The 16,235-nt window shown below is 48.0% G+C and overlaps 1 protein-coding gene across 2 annotated transcripts; it reads left to right on the forward strand.

The window, feature by feature from the left end:
- The first annotated feature begins 6,575 nt into the window (after nucleotides 1-6,575).
- On the forward strand, nucleotides 6,576-15,726 carry HPX (hemopexin). Of its 2 annotated transcripts, none has more exons than XM_028116899.2 (10): nucleotides 6,576-6,658; nucleotides 6,806-6,870; nucleotides 6,968-7,039; nucleotides 7,218-7,339; nucleotides 9,196-9,346; nucleotides 10,040-10,252; nucleotides 10,518-10,649; nucleotides 14,955-15,085; nucleotides 15,166-15,328; nucleotides 15,467-15,726. In XM_028116899.2, exons 1-10 carry the CDS (start codon nucleotides 6,576-6,578, stop codon nucleotides 15,724-15,726), a joined length of 1,392 nt encoding a protein of 463 aa, XP_027972700.2. The 2 variants fall into 2 exon arrangements, with proteins under 2 accessions (XP_027972700.2, XP_087873997.1); XM_088017871.1 differs by having other exon boundaries at nucleotides 10,040-10,246.
- Nucleotides 15,727-16,235: the final 509 nt, after the last annotated feature.

The following is a 16,235-nucleotide window of genomic DNA, read 5'->3' on the forward strand; positions in this document are numbered from 1 at the left end:
TTGTCCTTCTGTGGCTTGATTCCTGGAGCTAGGATGGGAGGGCCTGTCCAGGGACCTGTGGCAGACCATGGGGACTTTGCCAAGATCAAGGGGGCACCACGTGAACCACATGGAAGTCCTGGTTATCTTCACCTTCCTGATCCTCTTTGTCTCCACTGGTTGGGACCTGGTAGGCAGGTATAGGGACAGGTGAACTCCCTGAAGTCCTGGGGCAGGTGGTCTTATAAGGCCTGCATTTCTGGCTCCAGTTATGAGTAGGATTGCCTGAACCCATGCCCTGGCCAGCAGTGATGGGTGTGCTCAATTATAGGTCACTCAGCGCCGGTGGGGTCTTCCCTGGGAGTTCACAGGTGGATAGTCTATTCCTCCCCTGCACTCCCTTCTGAAGTATGGCTGACACAGAATGTTACACTAGTTTCAGGTGTATGTACCCCTTTTGTGACAAAGCACCAACGGTGGCACTGAGGATGCAAGCTCAAAGTTCCCAAACTTCTCACACACTCACATTCTTGACATCTAAAAGCAGGGGGATAAAATGGCAATAAAAATGAACTTCCTTGGGTGGGAAGCCCCAGATGGCTTTCCTACCAGACGGAGAACAGGCTGCTGGGGCTGATTTCCATAGATACCAATGTGGGTTGTCTGCCTAAGTCATGCAGACAGTATCTCAAGGTGGGGTTACTCACTTCCTCTTGACCTGATCACAGTGGGCATTCCCCCCCCCTCCCAATTTAGGCCTTGGGCCCAGAAGTAGCTGGAAGTAGTGCCTGGCAGTAGAGGCAAAGCCTTGACTTAGTTGGCATAAATCTTAAATAATCTTTACAGACTTGGGGATTGCAGCAGAGCCCCCGCTGGGCCAGGTCAGAAAGTTATTTTGTGGTCCCACGAGGTATCACACCTGTCTTATATAGGGCAATCAGGTCATCAGAACAGCCCTCTGGCCATATATGGCCAGCGGGTTCATTTATTCATTCAACAAGCACTTCTGTGCACTTGCTATTGGTCAGAATGGTGGGCCCTGGGAATACAGACAGAAATGTTCTTTGCCCTTACAGAGCTTATAGTTAATTGGGGAAGGCAGGCAAACAAGTAAACACAAGGGTGTGAATGTGTAATGGCAGCCTGTTAAAGCTGTGATGGAAATGAATAGAATGCAATACCTAGAAGAATACGATGCTAAATCGGGTGGGCAAGGAAGGCCTGCAGTGACCTGCAGGCTGGGGTGGGGGTTGGGTAAGGAACCACCTGTGTTAAGAAGAGAAGGTAGAGATTTCCAGACAAAGGAAGAGCAGGTACAAATGTCCCGAGGGGTCAAGATCTCGGTGTATTGAAGGACCTGAAAGGAGGCCTGGGTGAAGTGGAGGAAGAGAGGAAAGGAACAAGTTTGGAGAGTCAGGCCTGTGTTGGATTATTTAAGTCAGATAGAGTTGGGATTTGATCTGGAGTATCCTAGTAAAGCACAGAAAGGTTTAAGTGCCAGAGATGAGAGGATGCCTTATGGGATGAACAGGTAGCTGGACAGCGATTCCGTGAGGTGGAAAGAAAAGTGAGAATAAAAAACAGAACAAAATTCAACCTCTCTAAGCTGCTCCCCTTGAAGACCATAGATACCTTACAATCATCTAGAGTCTTCCAGTTCTGCAGATGTTTTCTAAGAAAAAATTGGGAAAGGCACAAAGAGGTGTGAGCACCAATGTTTATCACAGCTTTACTTATAATAGGAAAAAAATAATCCTAGAAATACTGAAGTGTCCCTCAGCTGGGAATAGCTATATAAAGTTTTGCTTAAATATATAGTGGAATTATACGCATCCTTTTAAAAATGCCAATGTCTGAGGTACACTAAGGAAGAAAAAGCTTTTATAAAATTACATCTTTGTTTCAGAAGGGATGTTGGAAGAATAGAGAAAGGCTAGACTAGATAAAATGTTCATAGTGGTGTTCTCTGATTAGTAGAATTAAAGTTGATTTTTGTCTTCAAGGAAGAACAAAACTTTTAAGCAGGAGCATTAAGGTGTTTTTAGGCATGTTTTTGAAGACTGTGCTTGCTATGAAGAATATACCCTAGAGGGGCAGGAGAAGCAGGGAGGAAGGGGCTATTTCAGTGGTCAAACAAGAGATGATGGTGTTTGCATTTTGAGGGAGGCAGAGAGAAGTGGATAAATTTTAGGTCTGACCAGAAAGTAGGAACAATAGAATTCAATACTAACACATACAGCATTTCAGGCCCTGCTCTAAGAACTGAAGAAATAGTGGCGAATAAAGCAGATGACATCTTTGTCCTGTCCACTAAGGCAGTCTGGTGGGCAGTGGGGTGCTGGAGCTGGTTCATACCGGCTCACAGGACTCATGGTTCAATTTTCAGGAATTTTGACAGCTGGTTGTTGAAACCCAGCCATTATTAAAAATTAAGTTATGTAAATTTGAAGTCCAATATAATACTCAAAACTCATCACTTCCTAATTATTTTACTGCATTTTACTCTTACCTGTGTTCTCCAGGTTATTTACACCTATTTTATCTGCCCGGTGGAAACACCATATAGTAAGTAGTACATTACTGTGCACTTCTTCTTAATTCCACTTTGGTAATGTCTTATTTGTAGCTTGACGATGGCCATAATAGGAGATTTACCCACAGAAATTAGCACATGCTACAAATCAGGGCTTTCTCCCTGCTGGAGAGCTGGCTGTTACACATGTATCAGCACCTCCTTTGATAGAGTAACGAGCACAGCCTGAGAAGTCCGGCAGCCAGAACTTCACGTAGCTCTACCACTTGCTAACAATGGGATTTGGCTATGATACCTCATATCAGTTCCCTCATTTGTAAAATGGGACAGATAGTATCATATATATATATATGAGATTTTATATATATATCTCATATTTATGATTTAATGAAATAATCCATATGAAGCACAGTGCCAGGCACATACATGTGCCCAAGAAATATAGGCAAATTATGAGTATATTTATTCATAGAGAAGCAAGAATGGACTATGCAGGGAGGCCCATTATAGCCAGAACAAGAGCAGACGTGCATGGTTGGAGGAGTCAGTGGGAGCAGCTAGCTCTTTTTGGTGCCTGGAGCTTTATCCCAAGCCCTCTAAGTCACAGAAAAGGAATCCAGGCTCTGCTCCTGGGAGAATACAGCCACAGGCTGCAGGCCCAGCACATGCAGCCCTCAGTGGGCCCCAGGAGAAATGACTGAGATCAGAAACTCAGACCAGGGGTGGGGCAGGCTGGACACAGTCATTCCAAGGGACAGTGGGTCAGTGTCCAGTTTAAATGTAGCCCGTGCAATGCAAGAGGAAGCTCTGCCCATGAAGACATTTGCAGGCCCACATTCAGACTCCCTTCAGGGAGTTGCTGGATAGGATTGGGAAGACCACAAGGAAAAGGGATGGTTGGCTTTTTCTGGGTTTGAATTCCCCAGGAAATCAAGCAAGAGACTGAGGTTCCCGCAAACCTGTTCTGGGCAGCAGAGGTTTGCAGAGGAAGGGGTACCGCTAAGGCCCCGTAGCCAGGCTGAGAGGAGTGAGGCAAGAAGGCTATGGAGAGCCAGTTTCTGAGCCTCTGGCCTCTGGTTGAAGGGTGGGTGTGCACTGAACCCTGTGGCCTCCAGGGGGCGCTCAGGACCAAGTATGGACAAGCACTTTCTCAGCCCAGGCCAGAAAGCTGGGAGGGACTCTGGAGAAGCAGAAATGGCCGCCTCAAGTGAGCAGAGAAGCAAGGCCAGCCTTGCTGGGCTGAGTGTGGGTCCCCTGAGAAGAGTTGCCTTGTGCCCTGTGACGGACACCAGAATGGCCAACATAGCCACAGCCTCGGTTCCCAAACTCCACCTCTTAGCTCCTGCTCAGAACTTGAACTTCAACAGAACTGCCTGCTTGTGCAGACACGCTGCTTGTCTAGTCCCTGTGAAGGTGGGCCAGGGGAGATGGGCAGGGGCATGGGGAGGGCATGATGGGGAGGTTGGGGAGCAGGGAGGGCAGGGGAAGGCTCCTATAATGCTACCTAAGACCCCTTAGGGTAGAAAAGAGAATTAGGAAACAGTAGTGAAAAAGTGCCACAAATCACTCTTCTGGATAGCACCCGGGGTGCTGTGAAGGGAACCAGTGCTGTGTGGGGAAAAAAGAGGCTAAGCTGAAAAATCCCATCCAGTATATGTTCTCAGAGTCCTGCTAGGCCAAAGGAGGCTGCTAGCTGCTCCCCTGGACCAGCAGGGCTATGCAGCATCCTGATAATATAGGTATGTATTGAATATGATATATATTGAAGACCCCCTCACCGTGGATTTTCGGAGGAGTGTTTGTGACTCAGTCAGTGTGAAAACCTCCCTCTTCCCTGGCAGGCTCAGTGAAATCTGTAGGACATGTAGGCACAGGTCCGGAGCCAGAGACAGTGGTTGAGGGGGTTGCCGATGAAGGGCCACTGGATGCTCAGTAGGAAGAACCCCAGGAAGGTTATATGAGGTTTTACAGACTGAGAGGCAAAAAAAAAAAAAAAAAAAGGTGAGAGTGAGTTAGGGTGGTGCTCCCTGTGCCTAGTGCCCAGAAACTGGGGCGGAGCAGGTCCAACCAGGGATGCCCTGCAGTAGGGAGAAGGTGGGTGTCAGGTATCTGCCCTAGGAGCCCTGGCATTTGCCCATGCTGCCAAAGGCTTGGGGAGTCCAGCTTTGCCCACTAACTAGTGGGGAGGAATGATGTTAAAAGGCACATTTTCGTTTATAAGTGAAGTGAGAACACGGGGCCTGATGGCAGAGTGACATGTTCCAGAGGCCCCACACATCTTTGTTTTCCTGTTGGGAGGAAACATTGCAGAGTAGAAGAGGAATCTGAGGTCTTTGCTAAGGTTATATAGTGGAATGTCAGGGGCATGGAGCCATCTCAGATGGATCAGGGCCCTTTCAGGCTGGACTAGGGAACAGGCGTCCTAGAACCTCAGCCTAGCCCATAGCTGACTGCCCATATTTGTCTTTTGATTCAGCAGCCAAGTCTCAGATGGAGATGGGGCAGGCTTTGGGAGTGGCCCCAAGGAGTGCTGAAGATAGCAGATGCTAGAGATAACAGGTGGGATCCCAGGGCTGGAGGAAGAGAGGGATGTGGGGATGGGACAATGGAGAGAGAAACAAGACCATCAGATGAAGGGCAGTGACAAGGGGACCTGTGACCCCTGGGCCACCATACGCCTCCCATCATTAACACACCTCAACTCCCGATATTCCCCTCACCCCAGAAGGAGAGAAAGTTGTTAGGAATTCAGCTGCAACGTTAGCAATGCCAGTCAGTAGGTGAAATCCATTTTTTTTTTTTTTCATTCAACAAAGAGTTACTGAACACCTATTATGCACCAGGTACTATTTTAGGTGGAGAGAATGTAATGGTAAACAAGATGGGCAAAACAAAGAAAAAAAACAACAAATAAGTAGATGAAATAATTTCACGCTTTAAAAAAGTGACATGAGGGGCGCCTGGGTGGCTCAGTCGTTAAGTCGTCTGCCTTCAGCTCAGGTCATGGTCCCGGGGTCCTGGGATCGAGCCCCGCGTCGGGCTCCCTGCTCTGCAGGACGCCTGCTTCTCTCTCTCCCTCTCCCACTCCCCCTGCTTGTGTTCCCTCTCTCACTATGTCTCTCTCTGTCAAAAGAAATAAATAAAATCTAAAAAAAAAAAAATAAAAAAAAATAAAAAAGTGACATGAAGGAAATATGCAAATGTCAGAAATGGCTAGATAAGGTGGTCAAGAAAGGCTTCGTTGAGAAGATAGCATTTAGGCAAGACTCAGCAGTAAATATTGTGAAACCCCAGTTACAGTTCTGTTTATTCTGTGATGGGTAAATAAAGTCCTTTTCCCTTAAGGTGGAAATTACCAAGAAAGACTAATCACTAGAAATGCAATATGCAAGAGAGAGACACCTCTTTCTGCCCCATTCAGCCCTTCCCTCCCAGGTGATCTTTCTAAGTACTTTGCCAGGAGGGGTGGGGCCGGGGATGGGACTTGGACATTTGGCGACGGTGAAATATAATTGACCCATCAAGGGCAAAGCTGAAAGGGTTTGGGAATGCCCCAGAAAGACCCCTGAGGAAGCTTGGAAAAAGCTGTTCTCTGGGTATTTCTAAGTGTGTTTGCTAAATAGATGTAAGTATCAGTGTCTTTAGCTGTCTTAGAGCATGGCTTGACACTTAGTACACAAAAATGGTAGTTTCCTCTGCTTCTCTCCTCCCACATTGTAGAGGTAAATCCAACCACAGAAAGGTGATCCTCAGTTAATCTACATCCTTCCTTGACCCATCATCAAGGTGATGAGAGTCACAGTTGGGCTTCAGTGGCATGGGCTAGTTACTGCTCAAAAGTCATTGAAGGGGCATGGGGCCTCTTGCCGGGAAGAGTTAGTCCTGGACTCAGATTTCTGTCCAGACCCTGACCTTATTTGCACTGACGTAATCATCCAATATTGGCATAGTTCTGAGAGACGGGACTTGGACCATCAGCAGGCTCGTGGTGGGGGTGGTGCTGCCACCATCTCTATATAGGGAGCTGAGCCAGGTGCCCAGAGCTGTCCTGTGGCATCTCAGCATGGCTCGGGCATGGGGCATACCCGTTGCACTGGGGTTGTTGGGCCTGTGGTGGTCTCTGGCTGTTGCCCACCCTCTTCCTCCGTGAGTAAAGCTGGAGGTGGGGAAGGACTGGGGACTGGGCTAGAGTGGCATAGGGCCAGTTTTGAGGCTGGGGCAAGTTTGAAGACAGGAGCTAAGGAAGAGGGATTGGGCCCAGTGGATCCAGGCAACCATCTGTCTTCTCTCTAGGGACGGTACCCCTGGGAACAGGACCAACGGTGGGAGTGGGACCAGAGTGAACCCAGACGTGACCGGTGAGGCCCTGACTCCCCGAGTCTGTCTGTCTGGCTGTGTCTCTGCGTTATATTACCTGACTGGTCTTTTACTTGCATGTCCCCACCCCCACCCCAGAACTCTGCTTGGATGGCTGGAGCTTTGATGCTACCACCCTGGATGAACATGGGGCCATGCTGTTTTTTAAAGGTAGGAGGGGCTGGGGTTGGGGCATTTGGGACGGCAGACCTGGTCCTATTCTCCGAGGTTGTATCTGTCTGTGGGAGATCTTAGGAATTATCTGAGGGCATCACCCACAGCTTCTCTGTACCTATCTCAGTAGGCCAAAAGTTTGTTCTGGGTCCCTCAGTGAGTGTGTGTTTTTCAGGGGAGTTTGTGTGGACGAGTCACAAATGGGTCCGGGAGTTAATCTCAGAGAGGTGGAAGAATTTCACCAGCCCCGTGGATGCCGCCTTCCGCCGTGGTCACAACAGCGTCTTCCTGATCAAGGTACTGCTGGGCCAAGGTCAGGGCAGGGCCGGGAAGTGCTGGAATGGACACTAGAGACCCTCCCTCAGGTGACCCTAGCATGGATGCCTTACAGTAGGTTCCAGGCTTCTCCCCCTGTGCCTTCCTTTCCTGAAAAAGCTCAAGCTGAGGGAACGTATGTGCATGTGGGCCTGGCAAGCACAGCACCCAGAGGCTATCCTTCAGGCCCAATCTTTGTCCAGACCTCTCTGCTACTCCTCATGCTGCTGGCCATCCTTTCCTTCCTGGTAATATTTTCCCTTGGTCTCCATCACTCTGCCTCACAGACTCTTCGTATGGTGACCAGGCTGCTCATAACAATGGCACCTGGCCAAAGGGTGAGGAGAAGATGAAGTCCAGCCTGCTGTGCTCACCAAGTCCCATGTCCTGGTCCAGGCTGTGTCTGCGTAGAGGAAGCGCGCCTTCTCCTGATTTGTACAAGGCTCTGTGTGCTTGGGGCAGCCCTCACTGCCAGCTTTCTGTCCCCTCCTGCCTCTTTCCTGCTGTTTTCCAGCTTCCTGTCCTCAGCCAGTCCCTGAATGTTCCTTGGTGATCTGTCCCAGCCCTTCAAAACACCCTCCCTGCATGATCTCAACCACTACCGCGGCTCTGAGGACTTCCTATGCTGTGGGCACCAGATCTGGATCTCTCCCAGAGCTCCAGATATCTCTTTCCAATTTCCTGGCAGATATCTTTGGCTTAGATGTTCTGTGGGTACCTCAAATTCAGTATCCCCCAAACTGAGTTTACTACCTTTCTTACAAACCCACCCTTTCTGCTGTGTCCCCTATTTCTTTTTTCTTTTTCTTTTTTTTAAAGATTTTACTTATTTATTTGAGAGAGAGAGAGAATGAGAGATAGAAAGCACGAGAGGGAAGAGGGTCAGAGGGAGAAGCAGACTCCCTGCTGAGCAGGAAGCCCGATGTGGGACTCGATCCCGGGACTCCAGGATCATGACCTGAGCCGAAGGCAGTCGCTTAACCAACTGAGCCACCCAGGCGCCCTGTGTCCCCTATTTCATTAAGTGTCACCACCCTGTGCTAATTCCTGCAAGGCAGGTACGCGTGGGTCTTGAGATCTGGCCTTTGGTTGACTTTCCAGGCTTAACTCCTCCCCCGCCACATTCACTTTGTGCCACCTACAGGAGACTACCTGTAATTTTCTGAGCATGCTCTGTACCTGCTGCTCCCTCTGCTGGTAACACCCTTTCCACAATTGTCCCACTGAATTCCTACTCAAGTTTTCAACTCTTGGCCCCAATGCTTCCTCCTCTGTGAAGCCTTCCAGGAATTCTCTATGTAGGCTTAAGCACTCCCCTTATATTCCCAATGCACTTCACATGTTTCCACTTTGGTGGTTGCATGGCTAGGATTGTTAGGAACCTTTCTGCTTTTCTATAGTGAACTCCTGGAAGGCAGAGACAGTCTTGTCATCCCTTTATCTCCAGTGCCTTTCACAATATCTGGCATATAGTAGTCATTCAGCATACTCGAGTGAATGGATGAATAAATAGATGAACAAATGAATATATGAATGGATGGATGATCGCAGGATGACTGTGGATATGTTTGCCAAGATTAATGGTATTACAGATAAGTGTGTCATGGGAGTGGTCAGATGTGTGCATGTGCTATAGCAACAGTGGCAGGATTTGCACAAACTAAGAGTATGTATTTGTGCAAGGGGCAGCACATTGTCGTCCACAGGTGGATTGAAAGTGTGTAGGGCTGCGGGGGGGGGGGGATACTGTATAAATGCAATAGATCAAAGATGTTATGTGTGAATGCAGGTGGCAGTATGTGGGGTCCACAGTTAAAAATAGAGTGATTTGTATGTAGGGAGACAAAGTCTGGGTGTATCCTCCTGAGAAGGAGAAAGGCTATCCGAAGTTGCTCCAAGAAGAGTTTCCTGGAATCCCATCACCGGTGGATGCAGCTGTGGAATGTCACCGTGGGGAATGCCAACAGGAGGGTGTCCTCTTCTTCAAAGGTCAGCGCAGGCTGGAACAAGAGAGCCTGGAGTAATGGGTGGGTTGGTGGTGATTGAGGTAGTGGCAGGGATGGTGGTGGTGTTGGAGCACCATGTGGCTTCCCAAGGAAGGGAAGAAATAGAGAAGCTGGTTATGGTCTAGAGGTCAAATAGGGAAAGGAGAGGAAGTCACCCTGGGTGAGGTAACTGGGTGTAATTCTGCTAAAAGTTCTTCACTGTTCCCCATGATCCTTAGGATAAATCTATGTTCCTTAGTCTTACGTACAAGGTTCTCCATGACCAAGTTCCTACTGACTCTCCAGCCTTGACACTCATCATGCCTTTACCTTGAGTATGAAGTTCCAGAGACTCTATGCTCTTCCCTGTACACCTCATTTGCTTCAAGCTTCAGACTTTCCTCTCTCTGGAGTTCCATCTCCTGCTCTTCTCTGCCTTGTGATTCCTGCTTCGGGTATTAGTTTAACTATCACCTCTGGAAACCTTTCCCTGTCTCTCCTCACTGCACTTGCTGAGCCAATCATATGCATTTTGCTGCTGAATTTTATTATATGATCACTCTCTTCAACTGTTTCCCTGCTGGGCTGTGAGTTCCATGGGGCCAGGACCATATCTGGCCCATTACGGGGCCCAATGCTAGCATAAGGGAGGGCATAGCCTGGCCTCACTGAATGTTTGTTGATTGACTGGACAAAGGTAACCAAACGTGGTTCTGGGACTTGGCTACGGGAACCAAAAAGGAGCGCTCTTGGCCAGCTATTGGGGAATGCTCCTCTGCCCTGTACTGGCTCAGCCGCCACTACTGCTTCCGGGGTAACCAGTTCCTGCGCTTCCACCCCATCACGGGAGAGGTGCTTCCCAAGTACCCTCTGGATGTTCGAGACTACTTCATACCCTGCCCTGGCAGAGGTGAGAAAGCCCCGGTCCCTGAAATCTACTAGAATTCATCTACCTTCCCTGAGTTTGCAGACCCCATATACCCTAGCTCCTACCTTAATTCTGTGGTATAGCACTTGGCCCTTGCCCTAGCCCAGTCTCCATTCTGGACCTTCTCAGTTGTCCTGCTATGGAAGAAGTCTACATCCCCACTAACCCTAGCCGTCTCTCCCACCTCGGACTTCGTTCTGACCTCTGGCCTCCCTCTGTGTTCCCCCTCACCTATTTCTCTCCCCAGGCCATGGACACAGGAATGGGACGGGCCATGGGAACGATACCCATCGTGGCCATGGGGCTATGCGCTGTAGCCCACATCTAGTCTTGTCTGCACTGCTGACTGACAACCATGGTGCCACATATGCCTTCAGTGGTGAGAGATGCCTCCTGACGCCCCCGCCTCTGCCCTCCATCCCTCCCGTCTCTTCCATGTGTCCCCCATCTCTGATAGACTGCCTCCATTTTCATCACGCGTGCCTTATTTTGTCCCCTGAATCCCATCCTTAGCATCCTCAGCATGCAGTTTTTTATCCCTCATCTCCTCTGATGCGTATTGTTCAACTTTGTCTCTCATTGCCCAGGCCTCTAACTTCATCTACCTGTTTACCTTACAGTACTGTCTACTCTCGGGCCTGTGCCCTCTTTATGTCCCTAGGACTCCTCATATTCCCTTTGCTCTTGCATGTCTTGCCAGGTCCTCTAGCTCCCCTTAAGCATATCCTTAGCAGCTCCATCTTTTTCCAAGTGCCTCTTCATTCTTAGCTCAGGCCTCTGGGCACAGCATTACCCGGGGATGAGATGTTCCTATTGCTGAGAACCAGACAAGAAATTTTGGGTCCCTTAGACCTTTAGGAGATAGATTTGCTGGCCTGAGGAGGTTTTTACTCTTAGTGACCAGAGAGACACCTCTCTCCAGACCTGTGGCATTAACTGGTGAAAGTCATGTAATGATACCTAGGGATGTTCTGGTGTTAGTCAGGCAGATAGTGATGAGTCTTGATCTACCCTTGAGAATAGCTCCAAGAGAAGGAGTAAACAATACTCAGCCTAAGACGTATGTATGATCAGATACGAATGTAAAATAGTGGTGAGAACATAGAATAGTGAAAATCCTTTTTGCTCCTAACCCCTGGACAAATCTGATCAGATATGACTACCAAGCTATAATGAAAAAGACACAGTCATGAGGAGAGTATATCCCCACAACAGGAATGCATGTTGTAATGAGAACATTCATCCATGATGAAACACACACCTGCAGTGAAAATATAGACTTATACTGAGAATATATGTCATAGTAAGAACATAATTATCAGAACATGCAGCTATGGTGAGAGCATGGGACCATTGGGAGGACAGACAGAAAAAGTGAGACAGAGATAGAGGTAGGTAGGTAGGTAGAGATACTGAGAAAACAGGGCCACAGGGACCACATAAAGATGTAGAGAGAATACCCAGCCATGGAGAGATCACAGAACCTCCAGGCCATGTGGCCATGGATAGAATGCAGCTGAACTCCTAAATCAAAAGTATTAGATATGTTTCCTAGCTGATGAGAGAACACTGTTACGTTAAAAATCCCCAGCTGAGGTGAGAACTCACCATCTTGGTGACAACACTAGTGTGACCCAGTTACTCAGCATAGGGCTGGTCCTCTCCCCTCTCTGATATATCTTTCTCTTTTCTCTGCCTTCTAGCTTCTTACCCATTCTTTCTGCTTTTTCACAATGTTGGCTTGCACAAGGCCCATCATGCCCTCTCCCTTCTCCTATTCATGATCTTTCAGCCTCAGGTCCAACTGAGAACTGCCTCTGTTGCTCTCTTTTTTCCTACTCGGGTTGCCAGAGAGGAAATCTGACTGACCCAGCCCATATTTTTATTCTAGACCACACTGAAGTGCTTACTGGTCAGTCTGTGCCTTGCCTGGTGATGCATCAGGGGCTCATCACTTATTTCCTCTGCACAAAGAGCACCACAGCTCATTCTCAAAATAGGGGTAGTTTCAAGAGGAATTGAAGGTGGATATGTAGTCACTATGATATGCCCAGTAAACAGCCATAAAGGGAACTTGTGGCTATAGTGAGAAGACCAGCTATTTATGCAACAAATATTTATTGAGCACCTGAGAAGCACTGGACATAGTTCTAAAGCACGGGGATACAGTAGCCAACATGGCAGATGAGACATGCCCTCATGGAGCCTGCTAGAGGGAGAGAGGACAATAAGAAAGAGAAAGAAGAGTTGGGAGGCTGATGTGAACGCAGTAAGGTGATTTGAAGTCAAAAATGTATCTGCACTGAGATATTTTAAAATATTTCTTATTGCTTTTAAATGTGTGAGTAAAAAATGAAACTTCTCAAAAAAAAAAAGAAAGAGAAAGAAGAGATACTTTTAGGTAGTTGTGAAGTGTTCTAGGAACATCAGGATGTTGCTCATCCCCAAATACCATTTGGAGCTGGTATAAATGGATTTAAAAATTGTTGATGTTTTTAAATATAAAATAAAAAATGTTAGGTGTCAAAAAAAGCTGTGAAGAAATTAAGACAGGATAATGAGGTAGAGTTGAGGGAAATGAGGGGCCCCTTCTTTGAAGAGATGTTTTTGAGCTGAGATTTCAGTAATAAAAAGGCATTAGGTAAATAAGATGAAATCAGAGAGGGAGGCAAACCATAAGAGACTCTCTCTTTTTTTTTGAGGAGAGAGAGCAAGAGAGAGACAGCACAAGCAGGGGGAGGCACAAGAGGGAGAAGCAGGTTCCCCGCTGAGCAAGGAGCCCGATGTGGGACTTGATCCCAGGACCCTGGGATCATGACCTGAGCCGAACGCAGATGCTTAACTGACTGGGCCACCCAAGTATCCCAAGAGACTCTTAACTATAGGAAACAAACTGAGAGTTGCTGGAGGGGAGGGGGGTGAGGGGGATAGAATAACTGGGTGATGGGCATTAAGGAGGGCACTTGATGAAATGAGCACTGAGTGTTGTATGCAACTGACGAATCACTAAATTCTACCCCTGAAACTAATAACACAATGTACATTAACTAAATTGAATTTAAATAAAAACTTTTTTTTTTTTAAGCATTAGGTAAATAAAGCTAGGGGAAAAGCATTTTAGGGAGGATGGATAGCAAATACTTTGAGGAATCAGGAAAGAAGGCCAGAGTGGCTAGAGAACAATGAAAGAGCTGGTGAGTGGCTTGAAAAAGGGAGACAGGGGCCAGATTACATATGCCTGGTAAGGATTTTCAACTATGAAAGAAAGCCAGGAGGGGGTCTTGAGCAGGGCTGTGATATGTTCTCACTTATTTTTTAAAGATCATCCTGGAGCATACAAGTCATAAGAGATACAATGGTGTAAGCAGGGGATCCAGCAAGTATAGTAGTTCTTGCAGCGGTCTGGATTAGAGGCAATGACAGCTTGGACTAGGATTATAGCAAGCAGGGGTGGTGAGGAGTCATCTTGATATATTTTGGAGGTCGAGGTGACAGCATTAACTAATGGATTGAATATTGGTTGGAGTGGGGAAAGAAAAAGAGAGGTCTTAAGAATGACTTAGCTTTTTGGGACTAGGCAACTCGGTGACTGGTGGTTCCTTTTTCTAAAATTGGGAAAGATTAAGGAAAGAGTAGGTAGGGGTGTGTGTGTGTGTGTGTTTGGCAGGGAGCAGACATCAGCTTGGACACTGTAGGGTTTTGGTGCCTAATGGCCCCAAATGGACATAGTGGGTAGGCAGTTAAGTTTGAGCCTGCTGCCCAAAGGAGAGGTCCATGAAAGCTGAAGAGAACAGATCCAAAGTCATCAGCATATAGATGGTATTTTAAGCCCTAGACTAGGTGAAATCACCAAAAGAGTGAGTGTAGGTAGTGAAGAGGCCCAAACTGGAGGATTCCAATATAACATATCAGGCTAAAGAGAAGGGTAGTAAAAAAAAAAAAAAAAAATAAGAGGAACACTGGAAGAGGCTGGTATCACAGAAGCCAAGATCCAAAAAAAGATATTTCAAGAAGAGAGTCGTGAGCAGTCAAATGCTGCTGAGAGGTGGAGCAGGATGGAGACAGAGAAGTGACGATTAGATTTGCAAGTTGGAGGACACTGACGACCTTGAAGAGTACAGTTTCAGTGGAGGAGGGAAACAAGTATAAGTGAAGTGGTTAAGGAAGGAAAGGTAAATGGGAACTTAGTTCCATTAATAAATTGTTATGAGAAGGGGAGAAGAAAATTAGGGCACTGGTCTGGCTACTCCCTCATTCTCCTGCCACCTCAAGGGATTAGAGAACACAGCCAGAATGAGAACACTTGGTGGGAGCATGCTGTGGTGCTTCTCTTTTAACTTCTGGTCACTGTCCCTCATTGTCTATAGTATCTCTGTACATGGATGTCTGAGATACATAGGGAGCCGCTGCCAAACCCCATGACATTGGCCTCACTTGGCACCTTAGCCACTGTTCTCCATGCTTGCCCTTCTGTCAGGCCCTAGTGACTCCAGCTCCAGTCAGGTCACCATGCCCAACTTTGCTGATCAAGTCCTGCTCTATCTCCTCTCACCTGACCTCTACCCTCTTGGCCTCTGGATGTATTCTCTCCACCCTCTCAGGACCTATCCCTGCACCTGTTACTTGCCTATTCACTGCCTGGCCTTTTACCATCAGCACTAGAGGTACCTCTGATACCCCACAGGGTCCCACTACTGGCGTCTGGACACTAGCCAGGATGGGTGGCACAGTTGGCCCATTGTCCATCATTGGCCCCAGGGTCCTTCAACAGTGGATGCTGCCTTTTCCTGGGACAATAAAGTCTACCTAATCCAGGTATGTGTTGGGAGAGAGGCTTGAAATGGGGACTGGGAGAGTATCCAGCTCTATGCTGATTAACGTCCTTTGTCCTCCAGGGCACTCAGGTATATATCTTCCTGACAAAGGGAGGCTATACTCTAGTAGATGGTTATCCAAAGAGGCTGGAGAAGGAATTTGGGAGCCCTCATGGGATCAACCTTGAGGCTGTGGATGCAGCCTTTACTTGTCCTGGGACTTCTCTGCTCCACATTATGGCAGGTGAGGGGAATCTGGATGCTGAATGGTGGCTTGTTCTGCTATTTCTCCATGGCATAGATCCCCATCAGGGCTTGGGGAAGGGTAAGGTGAGGATCCCATGATGTGGAAGCTATGTTTTGTCTGGTGCCTTCTTCCCAGGACGGAAGCTGTGGTGGCTGGACCTGAAGTTAGGACCTCAAGCCACGTGGACGGAGCTTCCTTGGCCCCATGAGAAGGTTGACGGGGCCCTGTGTATGGAGAAGTCCCTCGGCCCACATTCATGTTCTGCCAATGGTCCTGGCTTGTACCTCATCCATGGCTCCGATCTGTACTGCTACAGTGATGCGGAGAAACTGAGCACAGCCAAGACCCTTCCCCAGCCCCAGAAAGTGGGGAGCCTCCTGGGTTGCAATCATTGAGAGGAGGGCTCTTAAGATGAGTCTGGCGCAGCTCCTTCTCCGTTTTCCTCACAATAAAGCCAGAGTGCTTCTTTGCTGGACTTGTGGGGCCCTGGTTGTGGAGCAGTCTCATTTCTTTCTTTGAATTGAGAAGCTAGTAATATCTCTTTGGAGGCTGTCAAGTTCAAATGAGGCTGTGGGAAGCAAGGGAGGGAAGGGCTGAGGGGAAAATTCCCAGAAGTAGACTCACACTCTGGACCATGGCCTCATCTGGTTTAAGGCCAACCCCTCCTGACCTGGTGGCCCCTTGCTTTGTGGGAATTTGGTGGATAGAAGGGTAGACTGACAAGTTCCAACTGCCACACAGGGCTTTGTACTGGGAGGCCAGGCCATAGAGTGTTTTCTGACAGGCACCAGGTCCCACTGGACCAGAACTGCCTAAGGTCCCTTCACCAGCCTCAATGGCTGGGAGGGAGGACTGAGATTAATCTGGGCTTCTTAGATCAGGATGCACCCAGGGCTTGAGGTTG

This window comes from Eumetopias jubatus, unplaced genomic scaffold, assembly GCF_037043125.1.
Source record: "Eumetopias jubatus isolate StellerSeaLion01/CBP00866 unplaced genomic scaffold, mEumJub1_p1.0 scaffold_13, whole genome shotgun sequence".
Classification (NCBI taxonomy): Eukaryota; Metazoa; Chordata; class Mammalia; order Carnivora; family Otariidae; genus Eumetopias; species Eumetopias jubatus.

Coding starts and splice junctions, on each gene's coding strand:
- HPX (XM_028116899.2), top strand. CDS start 6,576: ATGGCTCGGGCATGGGGCATACCCGTTGCACTGGGGTTGTTGGGCCTG. Junction 9,347..10,039: donor GGGTGTCCTCTTCTTCAAAG/GTCAGCGCAGGC, acceptor GACTGGACAAAG/GTAACCAAACGTGGTTCTGG. Junction 10,253..10,517: donor CATACCCTGCCCTGGCAGAG/GTGAGAAAGCCC, acceptor TTCTCTCCCCAG/GCCATGGACACAGGAATGGG.